The 13,891-nt window shown below is 40.7% G+C and overlaps 1 protein-coding gene across 1 annotated transcript in view; it reads right to left on the reverse strand.

Annotated features, from left to right (window-relative positions):
* DNTT (DNA nucleotidylexotransferase) overlaps positions 1-13,891 on the reverse strand; it is a gene marked incomplete at its 5' end in the record, with an annotated part of 95,283 nt that overhangs the window by 59,406 nt on the left and 21,986 nt on the right. The window contains 4 exons of the mRNA XM_082223752.1: positions 811-943; positions 3,612-3,735; positions 10,084-10,155; positions 10,776-10,946. Of these exons, the coding sequence (XP_082079878.1) occupies positions 811-943; positions 3,612-3,735; positions 10,084-10,155; positions 10,776-10,946 (500 nt within the window). The remainder of the gene's footprint in view (positions 1-810; positions 944-3,611; positions 3,736-10,083; positions 10,156-10,775; positions 10,947-13,891) is intronic.

Consider the following 13,891-nt stretch of genomic DNA (forward strand, 5'->3'; position numbering starts at 1 on the left):
TCACTCTAGCCTTCAGAGCTGCTTCGAGAGTGTTGCCCTCAATCTGTCCTGCCTCTGAGACAGGTGTACGTGTTGCTTCTATACACTGCTAGGTATTTAGAATGAGGGCCAAAATAGACGTGATAGCTTCCCGTCGCTTGCCACAAAAGGGTTGGTTGAATCTATGTGAGCTTTCTAAGTGAACACGTGCAAAAACTCAACTGCACTTTTGCACAGTCCTTCTCCCCATCCCTCAACCTCCTCTGAGTCTTCCCCTCCCCATCCCCCCAGTGATGTAGCTACATGTGAACAGAAGAAGAAGAGTTTGGATTTGATATCCCGCCTTTCACTCCCCTTCAGGAGTCTCAAAGCGGCTAACAATCTCCTTTCCCTTCCTCCCCCACAACAAACACTCTGTGAGGTGAGTGGGGCTGAGAGACTTCAAAGAAGTGTGACTGGCCCAAGGTCACCCAGCAGCTGCATGTGGAGGAGCGGAGACGCGAACCCGGTTCCCCAGATTATGTGACTACCGCTCTTAACCACTACACCACACTGGATGAGAATTCTTTCCAGGAGGCAGTTGGAATTGGGGTGGTGATGGGTCCTCAAAACACAAATGCAACACCCTATGGGCAGTAGATACCTGGGCCATGGAAGCTTTTAATTACCTGGTTTTTGGAGCGGGGAAGGATGACTGGTGGGGGCAGCTTTCTGAGGCCTAGGAGGATGGACAGTAGGTGAGATTGGTCCCAAAAGAGCTTTACCCCCCATGTCACCCTTTGGGACATGATGTCCCACAAATCAAAGGTGGCCATGGTTCATTATACATACCTTCTGAAACCACCAGTCAAAGTTACCAAAGCGCTGGGGGAAAATCTCTGCACAGATTCCTTAACAATTAGGCTTGCTGCATCTGCCTCTGCCTTAGATACACAGCTAACAAGGTCTTCATAGTGCAGGAATCCTGAAAAGCAATTTAAGTTTGGTATAATGAGCATAGTCTAGTGGACAACATATTAAGCTTGAAAATCTAGGAGGCCTAAGTTCAAGTCCCAGATGAAGCAGGGACTAATTGGATGTTGCTCAACTCACTGTCAGTCTTTGCTTGCCATCTAAGCTAAAAATTAGCTACCTCATAGGCTTGGAATAATGATCATAATATATTATGGAAATGTACCAAGGCCAATAAATAACTTTCACTAACAGTTCACTCACCATTGCTGTTTTCTAACCAAAAGCTGGCTAATATTCCATGAATGTAAATATGTGTGTCAAATTTCCTGCAAAGTAGTGATATCATTGCAAGAAAATTCCCCTAAGCGACAGGAGTCAGTGAGATTTTGATCCTATGCTAAATGAGTGGCATTTTTCAACTAAATGCAGACTTTTTACCAGGGGAAAAAAATATATTTTTTTAAATAGAATGCAGGGGAAAGGAAATATCCAAGATTTTGTTTTATTTTAAAGGAGACTATTTATTTTCTTATGTGACAATTCTGTGTGTCCTCTGTTTCAAAATAAAAGCTCCATTGGAAGATACATAAGCTCCACTGGGTCAATCATTTTACAATATTTTAATCTGCCTATCCCAGAAGGTTTGCTCATTCAGGTGGCTCAGATCCAAATACACAAACCTGCCGTGATGTTAAGATCTGCTGTGCAGCCTTTCTACAAGTCCCTGCTTCCTATATTGAATGGGTGGGTAGAGTTTTCTCTAGTGATCTTTGTCTTTGGAAAGTTTCACAAAAAAAGACTTGTTTAGCACTGACGTTGCTATTCTTTGGGTGCCAGTGTGTTAGTTTGTTTCCAGATACAATGGATTCAATGAAGCTTGCTTTGGTATGCAAGCATTCATAGGACTGCACTGTGAAGAGTGATGCCTGGTTTTATTCAGGTTTTGTCCTTTTCCAGAGTTCTGGCTGATTATTTTTGATTGGCTACCTTATACTGTTGTTATGCAACTTGCTCCATGAGGTTTCCTCCCATCCACACAAAAAGAGGATTCAAAAATATAGGTGATGATGTCGACTGCAATAAGACTATCCTTGTTTTCAAAACAGAAAAGCGAAGTCTTGAAGAATGAGATTTTTCCAATTAAGGGGGAAATGTGGCTATCAGTACCTATTGTACTGCCAGTGAGATGGGGGCAGCATAGGAATAAGAATCTGAAAGGAAATGGATGGGTAGCTCTGGTTAAGGAACTTGCACTTGGCACTCTCATAAGATCTGTGGTTCAGCTCATGCTCTAGGAGTCTTGCAACACTGAAAACACAAAGCAGGACTACAGAGTTTATGTAAAGGTAAAAGGTAAAGGACCCCTGGATGGTTAAGTCCAGTCAAAGGTGACTATGGGGTTGTAGTGCTCATCTCACTTTCATGCCGGCATTTGTCCACAGACAGCTTTCTGGGTCATGCGGCCAGCATGACTAAACTGCTTCTGGTGCAATGGAACACCGTGACAGAAACCAGACTGCATGGAAACACTGTTTATCTTCCTGCTCCAGTGGTACCTATTTATCTACTTGGACTGGCATGCTTTCAAACTGCTAGGTTGGCAGGAGCTGGGACAGAGCAATGGGAGCTCACCCCGTCAGGTGGATTCAAACCACCAACCTTCCAATCGGCAAGCCCAAGAGGCTCAGTGGTTTAGACCACAGCGGTACCTACATCATTTGAGAGCAGGGAGCCTTGGGGGGCAGAACACACAGGGGAAGATACGGGCTGAAATTGTTCAGTGATTAGTTTTCATACAGAATAAACTCATTCAACCCAAAAATTGCTTCTTTTTGAAACCAGACAAAGGGCCACTGAAACAGAAGGCCTCAAATAATACGTCTATATTGTTGTACATATTATGTAAAAAGTATATATTTTTGGATATATTATGCAACATGAGAGGTAACCCACTGAGATGGTCAAACAGTTTTGAGTATGAAGTTTCATTTAAAATTCTTCCTGAAAACTGAACCGACAGATAATGTAAAATTCCAAAGGCTAGGCCTTTGGCATAAATTCATCTAGAACTCTATTTTCTAGCTCGTGGCTGGCATTGAAGGATTGATGGTTTGGGTTTTGTTTTTGCTGAAGAAAAAAGTGAACATTTAAGTAAGATGGAAGGGAAGAAGAGAATATTATCATTGAGACAAATAAAACAAATAAATGGCACATTCTCTCTGAGCACTGAGCTACCAAAGAAACAGAATTTGACTTATTTATAGCATAAAATCCAATTTATGTGATTCTTGTGCAGTTATTTTGTGGCTTAGAACAATATATGTTGGCAATACTAATTTATTTCATTTTAACAAGAGAATGTTTCCTATCAAGATAATGTTTATTGAGATAAAATATGAAACATCTCATTTTCCAACCTAAAACCAATCAGGAGAGTTTTCTTTATATTACCTAGGATGATTGACCTTGTAATTTATCATGGGAAATAGAGATCTTCAAAACAAGCATGTTATGGTAAAAAAAATATTCAGCTTTATTACATATTCTGTGAATAGCCAATAAATATGTAAGACATATGTGGAAGAAATAGATCATATTTTTACACTCATCAGTAATAGCTATTCTGATTCATGCTGCTTTCAAAACTTAACCTAGATTCCATGGTAACAGGACATTACCTGCTCTTTGCATTCTTGTCAGTTTTAAGTTCTTGTCGCATTTTACTTCTTCCAGCGTCCGGAAACCCACCCTGTACCACTTCTCAGATGTCTTCAGTCCCACTCCAAAAACAGAAGTGAAGAGCTACATAGAATGGAATGATGCTCAGTTTAATGAGCTGTGGAGCTTTGGGATAGCTGTGGACAACAATGCTTCCATGTTTCCCTCTTTGGCATTTTAGCACAAAGGAAAGAGTCTCAACCCCATTGCCCCAACTCCATTGCAAATGATGACCACAGAGTTCATGTCTGGTAGGATTCCATGGATTATGAAGATGACAAAGACTCTTAATGCTGTTGTGCGCAGATCTTCAGATTTTCCAGCGTCAAGCCTTCCTGCCACTCTTGGGACAGGATTCTCATAATACACCTCGCCAATGGAAGCCCTGCCAAGGCAATTTTTCCCCTCTCCTCTCCCATGTGCCCCCTCCCCTGCACTTTGACATTGGCTCGAGGGTGTTGGAAAAGCCCCCAGAACAGCACATGGGGGGAAGAGGAAAAGGGGTATTGTCCTATCTGGCAAGCTACAATGCTTGCTCAGACAGAACATTGGGAAGGGTTTGGTGTTTAGACAGTATCATCAAGATATGCAAGCGGCTTCGGCCCAGTATACCTGAAGGAGCGTCTCCACCCCCATTGTTCTGCCCGGACACTGAGGTCCAGCACTGAGGGCCTTCTGGTGGTTCCCTCACTGTGAGAAGTGAAGCTACAGGGAACCAGGCAGAGGGCCTTCTCAGTAGTGGCACCTGCCCTGTGGAATGCCCTCCTATCAGATGTCAAGGAAATAAACAACTATCTGACTTTTAGAAGACATCTGAAGGCAGTCCTGCATAGAAAAGTTTTTAATGTTTGGTGAATTGTTGTATTTTAATATTTTGTTGGAAGCCACCCAGAGTGGCTGGGGAAACCCAGCCAGATGGGCGGGGTATAAATTATTATTATTATTATTATGACTCATAAATTAAATAAACAAAACTCGCTAAACTTATGTACGAGAACTTCAAGTCTTGCACTGAACGGAGGGGGGGAACTAGTTAGCCTCAAAAGTTTTACCAACTCTATGATTCTATCAGATATTCAAGAAACATAATATAGCTAGCTAGCCAGAAATAGGCACTACCCACCGGGAGCTTCTCCTGCACAAGTCTTACAGAAATTAACAGGACTTATTCAAAAGCACATCCATACACTTGTCTGAGTCTTATTCCTTCCATTCACTGAAGCTTTTACAGGAGAAAAGTCCTGGTGGATTATTCCAAATAATGCGTTTGACTAATTGACAATTGCTATAGTAATATTTTTATAGGAAAAGTAAAGTGCAGCAAACATTTCCAGATATGAATCCTACATGAACAATGCACTTTTATATCTATTTTATCAATGTGGTGTTTCCTCAATGCTTCACAGTCATTCATTCGTCTTGAGACCTGTCTGTAAAGTCCCATTATAATTCTCTTCCTAGTGAGTCCAGCCTTTGAAACATGGACCATGCTAATTTTATCTTGTCTTTCTAATGAGACTATTTTTTTAAGCAATTATGATAAAGAAAAGAAGGGGATGGAAATCCTGGACAATTTAAAATACATATTACTCGACATTTAAGATATAAAGAGTGAAATTGCCTACTCTTTGTGGACAGCTTTCTGTTTATGAGGAAGAGTAATTGTATTTTGTAATCTCATTTTTCAAAAATTATTTAGATTCTTATCTATTAATTTTTAGTACTTTGTTTGCTTAGCAGTGTTTTAATGGGATCTAGAGGATTCAAAGAAGTTGTATTAGTTCTTGTGCAAAGATTGGAATGGTTTTCTTTTTTATATAAAAAATGGGCTATCAATGATAGTAAAAGGAAACAAAATTAAAAACTTTTCTTCCTCTGAAGAATATTGTCTCTTTTAAAACTGTGAGTCAAGTTAGATTCACTGATAACTGTCTTTCTGTTAGTGAGTAGTTTTACCTGCACTTACACTTCAGGACAAAGAAATTTCCTTTGAAATTAGTCTCAAAGGAGCCAACTAAACTTACTCACAAGTAAAAATTAATCCTGATGACTTGTGCTTCTGCTTTCTGCACCTTCAGTAAGATGGGATGGAGAAACTTGCACATCGCCCCAAAACATGATGTTCAGATGAATATGAATTTTGTACATCTTATCACAAATTTGTAAGTTTCCCTTGTGCCATCCTTGGGGCCAGTCAGCTTTTAGCTCCCGGAGGCGGGCCAGAGTGAAGACTTCTCCACTCAGGTCCACCACCCAGGCTGCACCCCCACCCTCAGCTTGCCCCTGATTGGGCAAATTCAAACTTCAGGATGGCAGCCAGCCGGGGAGGTGTTCCAATGGCAGGCCACCATGGTGAAGTCAATTTGACCATCAGGTGTATGAGGGGCTGCCGTGCTGGGCTGCAACCACCACCTACCTTCCAGACCAGGTAAGAGGCCATTACCAGAAGAACAAAAATCAGAAGTCAATTGTGAACAAACCCCTGTACAAATTCATTTACAAGAACAAGCAGGCTGAAATACCATTCAGCACCCACTTGTGGCACAGATGCCTTGGACAGAGAATTCCAGGGGCCATAGGGGAGTTTATAAAACAAAATTCAGAAAATGAGACGAGGATGTTGTCATGCCTCAGGAGTGTAGGGCATGTGCTGTATAAAAGTGAAAGCACCCTACTTCCCAAAAGCATCCAAAGCAAGATTACTCATTCTTTGGAAAGTATCCACAGTGACATTTGTGAACCCAAGAGGACTCACATGCCAAGTGGGAGCAAATACCTGGTGACCTTCATGGAAGACTATTCCAGGCACACTGTCACGTCTCTCATGAAGCAGAAAAACGAGATGCTTGAAAAATTATTAGAGCTTATGGCAGCACCCAGAAACAAGTTTCAATGGAAGCTGCAAATACTCTGCACAGACAATAGGAGGAATACAAAGGAAAGGAAGTGAAAGCCTATCAACAGGAACAGGGTACGAAAAACTAGAGAACCATGCCATGGCCATCTGCTGGATTTGGAATTGCAAGGGATGATACTTTCTCCTTCCTGCCAGGCAGCAAAGTGTATTGGACTGGCCCTGCAAAACTAGCATGGCAATGGGTGCCTGGTGTTCAACTGGAACAGCCAAAGATTTTGCCAAGAGATGGGAAACGTTGAAATTTCATCCTGCAAAGTAATCTCAAATCTGCCCAACAATGAGGCCAGGAAGAAGAAGAAGAAGAAGAAGAAGAAGAAGAAGAAGAAGAAGAAGAAGAGAAGGAGGAGTTTGGATTTGATATCCCGCCTTTCACTCCCCTTCAGGAGTCTCAAAGCGGCTAACATTCTCCTTTCCCTTCCTCCCCCACAACAAACACTCTGTGAGGTGAGTGGGGCTGAGAGACTTCAAAGAAGTGTGACTGGCCCAAGGTCACCCAGCAGCTGCATGTGGAGGAGCGGAGACACGAACCCGGTTTCCCAGATTACGTGACTACCGCTCTTAACCACTACACCACACTGGCTCCAGAAAGAGGAACCAGAAAGAGGCAACAGCAGAAGAGAACCAAAACCTTCACAATGATAAGACATAGATGCTCACCCTGTTGCTACCTGGACGGAAAACTATTGGATGTAAATGGACATTTAAAATAATACGCGGTGCAGAAGAGGTGTTCTGTTTATAGATTTGTGGCCAAAGAATATGATGAAACATTCATCCAAGTTGTAAAGCACATCACTATAAAAGCACTCCTAAGTGTGGCAGCCAGAAGGGGGATGCAAATCAAGGACCTAGGCATAAATATTGCCTTTTTGCCTGGTGTCATAAAGGAAGACACTTACAAGGACCAGCCACCCCATTTAAAGGAATTAAAGGACAAGAACCTCATGTGTAAACCTCAAAAGAGTGTCTATGGAATTAAACTGGCTGCTGGAGCATGGAATGAGAAAATAAATGAAGTACTTACCAAGGAATGATTCATGCAAGGTAAAACCAATCCAAACTTGCACTCCAGAAAACAAGAGAATAAATGGGCATATGTGGGCTGCTTTTTCATTGTTGATATAATGATTTGCTTTTAACAAAAGTGAGACAAGCGATGGGATAATATGCAAATCAAATCAACATTTTGAAATGAAAGACCTGGGAAACATCACAAATCACTCTAGCATCCAGATGGAAGGAAAGAAGGACAGGAGCTTTAATTGGAAACAAAAATATCGCAATGATACTGGGACATTTTAGCTTGAAAAAGATACAAAGGTCCACTCCAGATTGTCACTATTTTGTGGGAGGAATTCAATCACATACCAGCAAATTTAGGTTTGCACAATTAAAGTAGATTCAAGTACTCTGGCACCCTTGCACTACAATGTACAAGTAAGAAAGCAACGAAAATGCTTTTTTTCCGCAAGGAAACTGATGAGGAAATGTGCTAGAAAGTGTGGGACAACAACAATGGATTGATGGAAAGTCATATAATTTCCATACAAACAATCAGAACCATTGCTCAATGAACAGCAGACATCACAGAACCTCCATGCAAGCTTTGTGCAGAACAAATCAGGATGAATGCTCAAGTGAGGTGCTGAAACAAAGTGAAAAGCACCATAGAAGTAGGCAGAAGTAGGCACCACTTCAAGCTCCACACAACATCCTTTCAGTAACAGGCAGCAACATGCAGCATTGATTAGCAACACAACCCTGCCCAGCCCAGCCCAGTCCACTGTTCACTGTCCACTACTGATGCTGGCACATCTATAGGGATAGAGCTGGAGCTGCAGTAATTTTGTACAGGAAAAATCATAGCACAAAGTGACTGGAATGCAGTGAAAACAGGGATATGGTAGCCAAGGGGGGGGGGTCCACACTAAATTGCAACTGCCAGCAACTCTAGATTAAAAGAGAATTGGGCATGTGGAGGCTGACTAGCCTGGGGGTGCTACCACTCTCAAGTCCATCAACATGGGGAAGGAACTATTAGCTGGACCGGTTGAAAGGACACAACAGATACACCTCCCTCAATGGAAGAATAATATGTGGCAGGTGCAAAAGCACATCAAGAAGCCATTTAGATTAAATTTAAGATGGGATAGACCTGAATCAATATCAGTGTTCAAGCACAATCAAGAGTCCAAAAAGGTTTAGCAGGCATCAAGAAATTGTTGACATTCAGTATTGTCCATCTGAAGAAAAGATTGCAGATGTGCTCTGGAATTTACAGAAGAATGGTACACATACCATTGAAAAGGGATGCAGAAGAAGTTACAACGTACAAAGAAATTCAGATCATTGGTCTTCGGTCCATGGGTTGGGACCTATTATTAAGTGATATCTTAATCTAAAGTGAGTCTCGGTCGCAGTACTACCATCACATAGGTAGATGATTAAAAAATTAAGAAATAGGTCCCCAAAGGCATGTTTGGGTTAAAGGTGAGTTCCTGGTCAGAAAAGGTAAACCAAGGGAGAAGAGTTTTTTTAAAAAAAGGTAAACCAAAAACTAAAACTAAAACTACTGATCAATGTATACTGTCTATGAACATATTTTGTTCCTTCCCAACAGTAGGTGGGGCTGTAACATGTCTTGTGAGTTGGCTAGTGCTTGTTTGTTTCTCTTTTTTCTCTGATACAAGCATCTTCCTTTCTATCTTTTTGCTCCTTTTGTTCTTCTGATGTCAAGCTATGCAGTGCTACTTGCAGTTTCTAGTTGTAGTAAACTATTTGCAGAATGAAATTCTGCTATGTGTGTGTCATTTTTTTCACAGCTGTATTACCACCCCACAAACTGTTCACAATCTACATTTTCTACATGTGGAAAATATATGTGTTGTAATTGTTCTGAAGTTTCTTAATATAAAAAACCCTTGAAATTATACTCAGTTTCTTCTTAATATCCATTTCCTCCAAATCCAACTAACCTCTGTGTGTGAGAAGGAGAGAAAATGTTGACATATTATATATGTTGACATATATAATTTGGACAATCATAAAATTCTTCTTTGATGCCAGGATTCATGTGTAAATGTCAAAATTCACCAGACTTTGAGCGTTCATTGTAACATATTTTATATATTAACTTTGTATGTCAGTCACCTCGGAATAACTTTGGCATTGAAATACTGTACTGGAAATATATTTTTTTTACAAAATCTAAATTAACATTTAATATTTGTTTTCTTATAGTTTCCATCTAGTAATTCTTACAGGATTGAGAACTTTAATAGACATGTGATGCTCCTTTGCCTGTAAAAGCTATTTCATTTGTTTCAACAGAGAGAACATGTACACTTAAGCAGTCATTTTCTCATTTGATCCATTGACTGAAATAATAAGATTTCCCTTCATGTCTGAAACCAAGCGATTGTGCACATTGAATGGAAAGGAAGGCAACACATTAGGGGGGCAAGCTAGAAGATCAATTCTATGTGCAAAAAAAGAAAAGAGCAAAATAGACTTACTTTTATTGATCTATAGTTTTCACTGTTTAACACAGCATTTACTCGAGGACTCTCCCCATCTTCTATTATATCCTGTATATATGAGATGCATACAGATCTTTATTGTAGAAAGGTTTTTTATAGGGTTTGTTTATAGGAGAATAAAGTCTGATGAGGTCATGTTTACAAACTTACCACCCTCAACTTCTAAAAGCTTGGCAGTTTTGTTTTAAGATGAAGGCTGCCATAGATGCCAACTTCCTGGGCCATGGGTGCCCAAGCACCCACAAAATTCCCCATGAAGGGGCCAGGCACCCATAAATTTCAGTGCCAGGGCCATGCATGCTGCACAGTCACGGGGCCAAGTTGGCACCCCTGAAGGCTGCAGTCTAAGCCGTGGAGTCAGGAGAGCTGAAAATAATGCCAATATATTCTATAGCTGGCAAACAATGTCCCCCCCCCCTTTGGTTCCAGATAGGACATATATATATCCTATATATATTTTGCTCTATGAGGCTTAGCTTGGTCAGAATCAAGTTAACACTAAATGCATTGCCCAGCATTTGTAGCCTTCATTTAATTGGGTTTATTAATCTTCCCACAATATATTGTTCTTTAATTGTTTTCTACCTTCATTCAACAATTCTGCTATTGTCAAAACACTAAAAGACAATATATGTATCTCTGTGTTTTTTAAAGACATTATAACTTACCTCTATGATCGCTTTGACTTGTTCTCCCATCCAAGGCAACCCTTCAACATCACTTACTCTAACGACAGCAAAAGGAAGAAATTTCAACACAGAAGCAGCTCTCCTAAATGCAAGGCAATGCCCTTCATCTTCTCTGAACTCATAGTTTTCAGCCAGTACTTCAAACGCATCCTTGGTGGGACAAGGAATGAGGACAGAAGCAGAGAATGAGTTGTTAAAAAACTGACACTCATACATTCCATACACAGAAAGTTTAAAACTTGCAAGCTGACGCACAGACTTCCTTAGACCGCAGTGAATGTAACGTAGCTAGTAACTGTCTGTGACATTTTGCTCTTAGGTACACTTAATAAAAGGACCTTTCCATGAACTGCTTTGTGGCTTTTTGACCTAAAGAGGAATAGGTGACATATTACCACCAATTTGACCAAAACACCAGAGGCAGGAAAGGTGAAATACTGCAGCTTCTGTAATACTGAGAAATCTGCCCAAATCCAATTTGTCAAGTATGTCATGGTGTGACATCTTTGTTTCTTCAAAACAATCGAGGGGGGAAATGGTGGGTGAGGGAGAAGAGTCAGTAGGTGCAAAAATTGATCTGGGGCTCCTATATATTGAGCATTGGTCCTGATCTGCTTTCACAGTTCTTGTCTTTATTAAGAATGCATTCTGGTTTGTTTTACAAGAAGGCTATATGGCAAGGAGCATTCATTTCCACATCATTTCCCTAACCACACAAAGACCATTTCTTTTTTTAAAGTGGGCTTGTTCTGCTAGGGCAAAAGAGTGCTTTAATCCACTAACTGCACAAACCTCCCACAAAATGGTAATAGTCTGGAGGTGCCCAGGGAAGTGCTCAATGAAGGGGATGAGGAATATAAACAAGCACAGCCTTGGTATTTTTTTCCTTTTCTTTGATAGGGTTCCAACTTCAGGCTAGCAGTTTAAATGGAAACACGTCTTTGCAAGATGATGGGCACTCTCTAACGAAGTTATAGGCTGCATTTCAGCTAGCTGAAGACCTTTCATTAAAGCTCAATGTGTTTTATGAGTCAAACCTATGTGAGCACTGTTGTGTTCAGTGGAAACTACTCCCAAGGAAACTATACATAGAATGACGTTGTTCTGAGCCTAATACATTGGTTGTTATCATGTAGTATTGCTGTTTGGGAAGGGAGTGGATAAATAATGGCTTGACACAGCTGTTTACATTTTTGGACTCTGTGGTTATGGGGTTATGGGGGCTTTCATTATTAGCTCCTTCACCTTCACTTCAAAATTTACCACTACATGACCATGGTTTTGTATTAACTGGTCCTCCAATGGGCCTAAGAGTGTTGTCACATCTTATCTAATAACATCTGACAAGCCTAATGGTATCTTGATTGTTGGACCCGTTTTTTACAATTAAAGCAAGAAAACTCAACCAAAGATCCGTCTTCTACACAGACCTTTAACAGCCATTGTTCTCAGTGGACAATATAATGTGCTGTCTCAGTTCAGTAAATGGGTTATCTTGGCAAATATGAGTTTGGAGAAATGCATTTGCCAAGATAACATCTTGTTGCCACCTCAAACTAATTTGGGAGTCCAGTTTGGGTCACTGAAATGCAAGGAAAGTTCACAAATGTCAAAAGCTTTCCTGTGAAAGTGTACCGGACTAAGACGGTGCATTATGTCTGTTGACAACAATGTATGTTATGTTCACTCATTGTCGAGTTATGTGTTCATTGGGGGGGATAACCTAGATAATGTCAGCCTTGTCAGATATTAGGCAAGACATGACAAGAATCTTAGGCCTGATGAGAAAACAAAACCAGAAACCCAAAATGTCTAGGACACACTGTAACACCTGGCAAAGTTAGATAATATACTGAAATGTTCAAGTGGCAGATCAATGTGTGTGTTTCTTAAAAAAAACAAAAACCTGAAGTACTGAAGTGTCACAAAGTTCACTGAATTTCTGAACTACACCAGAAAGAAGTTCTCATAATTGCCAGGTAAGATGAATGTAAATTAAGTTCATTCTGGGGCAGTCTCTTATGTTCTTCTGTCAGAGGATGATGGGAATTGTAGTTCATCAACATCTAGAAGGCCATTGGTTAGCCACCTCTATTTTAACTCTTTGCCCCATCACAGTCCCAACTAGGACCCCTCACCCTATAGGAGGGAAACTCACCAGCCCCAAGTGCACCGGCTATTCATAAAATAAAGAATGAACTGTAGAAAAGCAGACAACATAACAAATGTCTTGTCTAGTTTGGCTCTCGTACACTATTCATCCAAACCATGTTGTTTACCTTGAATGGTAAAATATGACTTCTGCAAATTGCAGTATAAGAACTAGATTACAGAACACTTTGAAAATAAAATGAAAACTCTTATTTAAGCTTGTTTCTGTCTCTTTCACATACTTAGAAATAATCAGCTTTCCCCTACGCGTTAGACACCTGTTTTCCCCTCCATCATAGAAAAACATGGCAGATGTTTCACTCAGAGAGCATGTTATGTTTTGGGAAGTCTCATTTGCCTCCCTCTGCTTTTTTGCACTTGCAGTCAAGGTAGAAGAAAGTTGATCTAGCAACAATTTGACCCAAATACTGTACCTCTGTTTGTAACTAAACTGCCTGTGTGGGTGTGTATTGAACCTCAAACATTTGTAGGGTCTATCCTTGAGGAATGCATTATTACAATGCCTTTTTAAAAAAATCTGATTCACATATTACCCTCTTAATGAGGAAACACATGCAATAAAGACCTGCCCTGTCTGTACTAACCACTGGAAGGAAGGATCAGATGCAGTCCTCCAGATGCCAACGCAAGTAGAAATGGCTGGGAAATGCATCCAAGCACACTCATGCTTGCTTCACCTTGCCAGATGCTCTTGGCAAATCATGAGTTCACCAGCTGCTGTTGCTGCTACTGACTCACCTTCCACGAGCTCTATTATCTTCCTATTTGCTCTTGCAGCGATTGCTTCCTCCTGAGCAAATGAGGATATTACCGTCACCCCTTCCAATATAACTTCATGTAGAGCACAGAGAGGAGAAAGCATTGCTGACAATTTTATTCTCCCTTTGGATTATGATTACCAACCGGTGGGGGAATAGCCTGTC

The sequence above is a fragment of the Podarcis vaucheri genome, assembly GCF_965113315.1.
Source record: "Podarcis vaucheri genome assembly, chromosome: 5".
NCBI classification, from domain to species: domain Eukaryota; kingdom Metazoa; phylum Chordata; class Lepidosauria; order Squamata; family Lacertidae; genus Podarcis; species Podarcis vaucheri.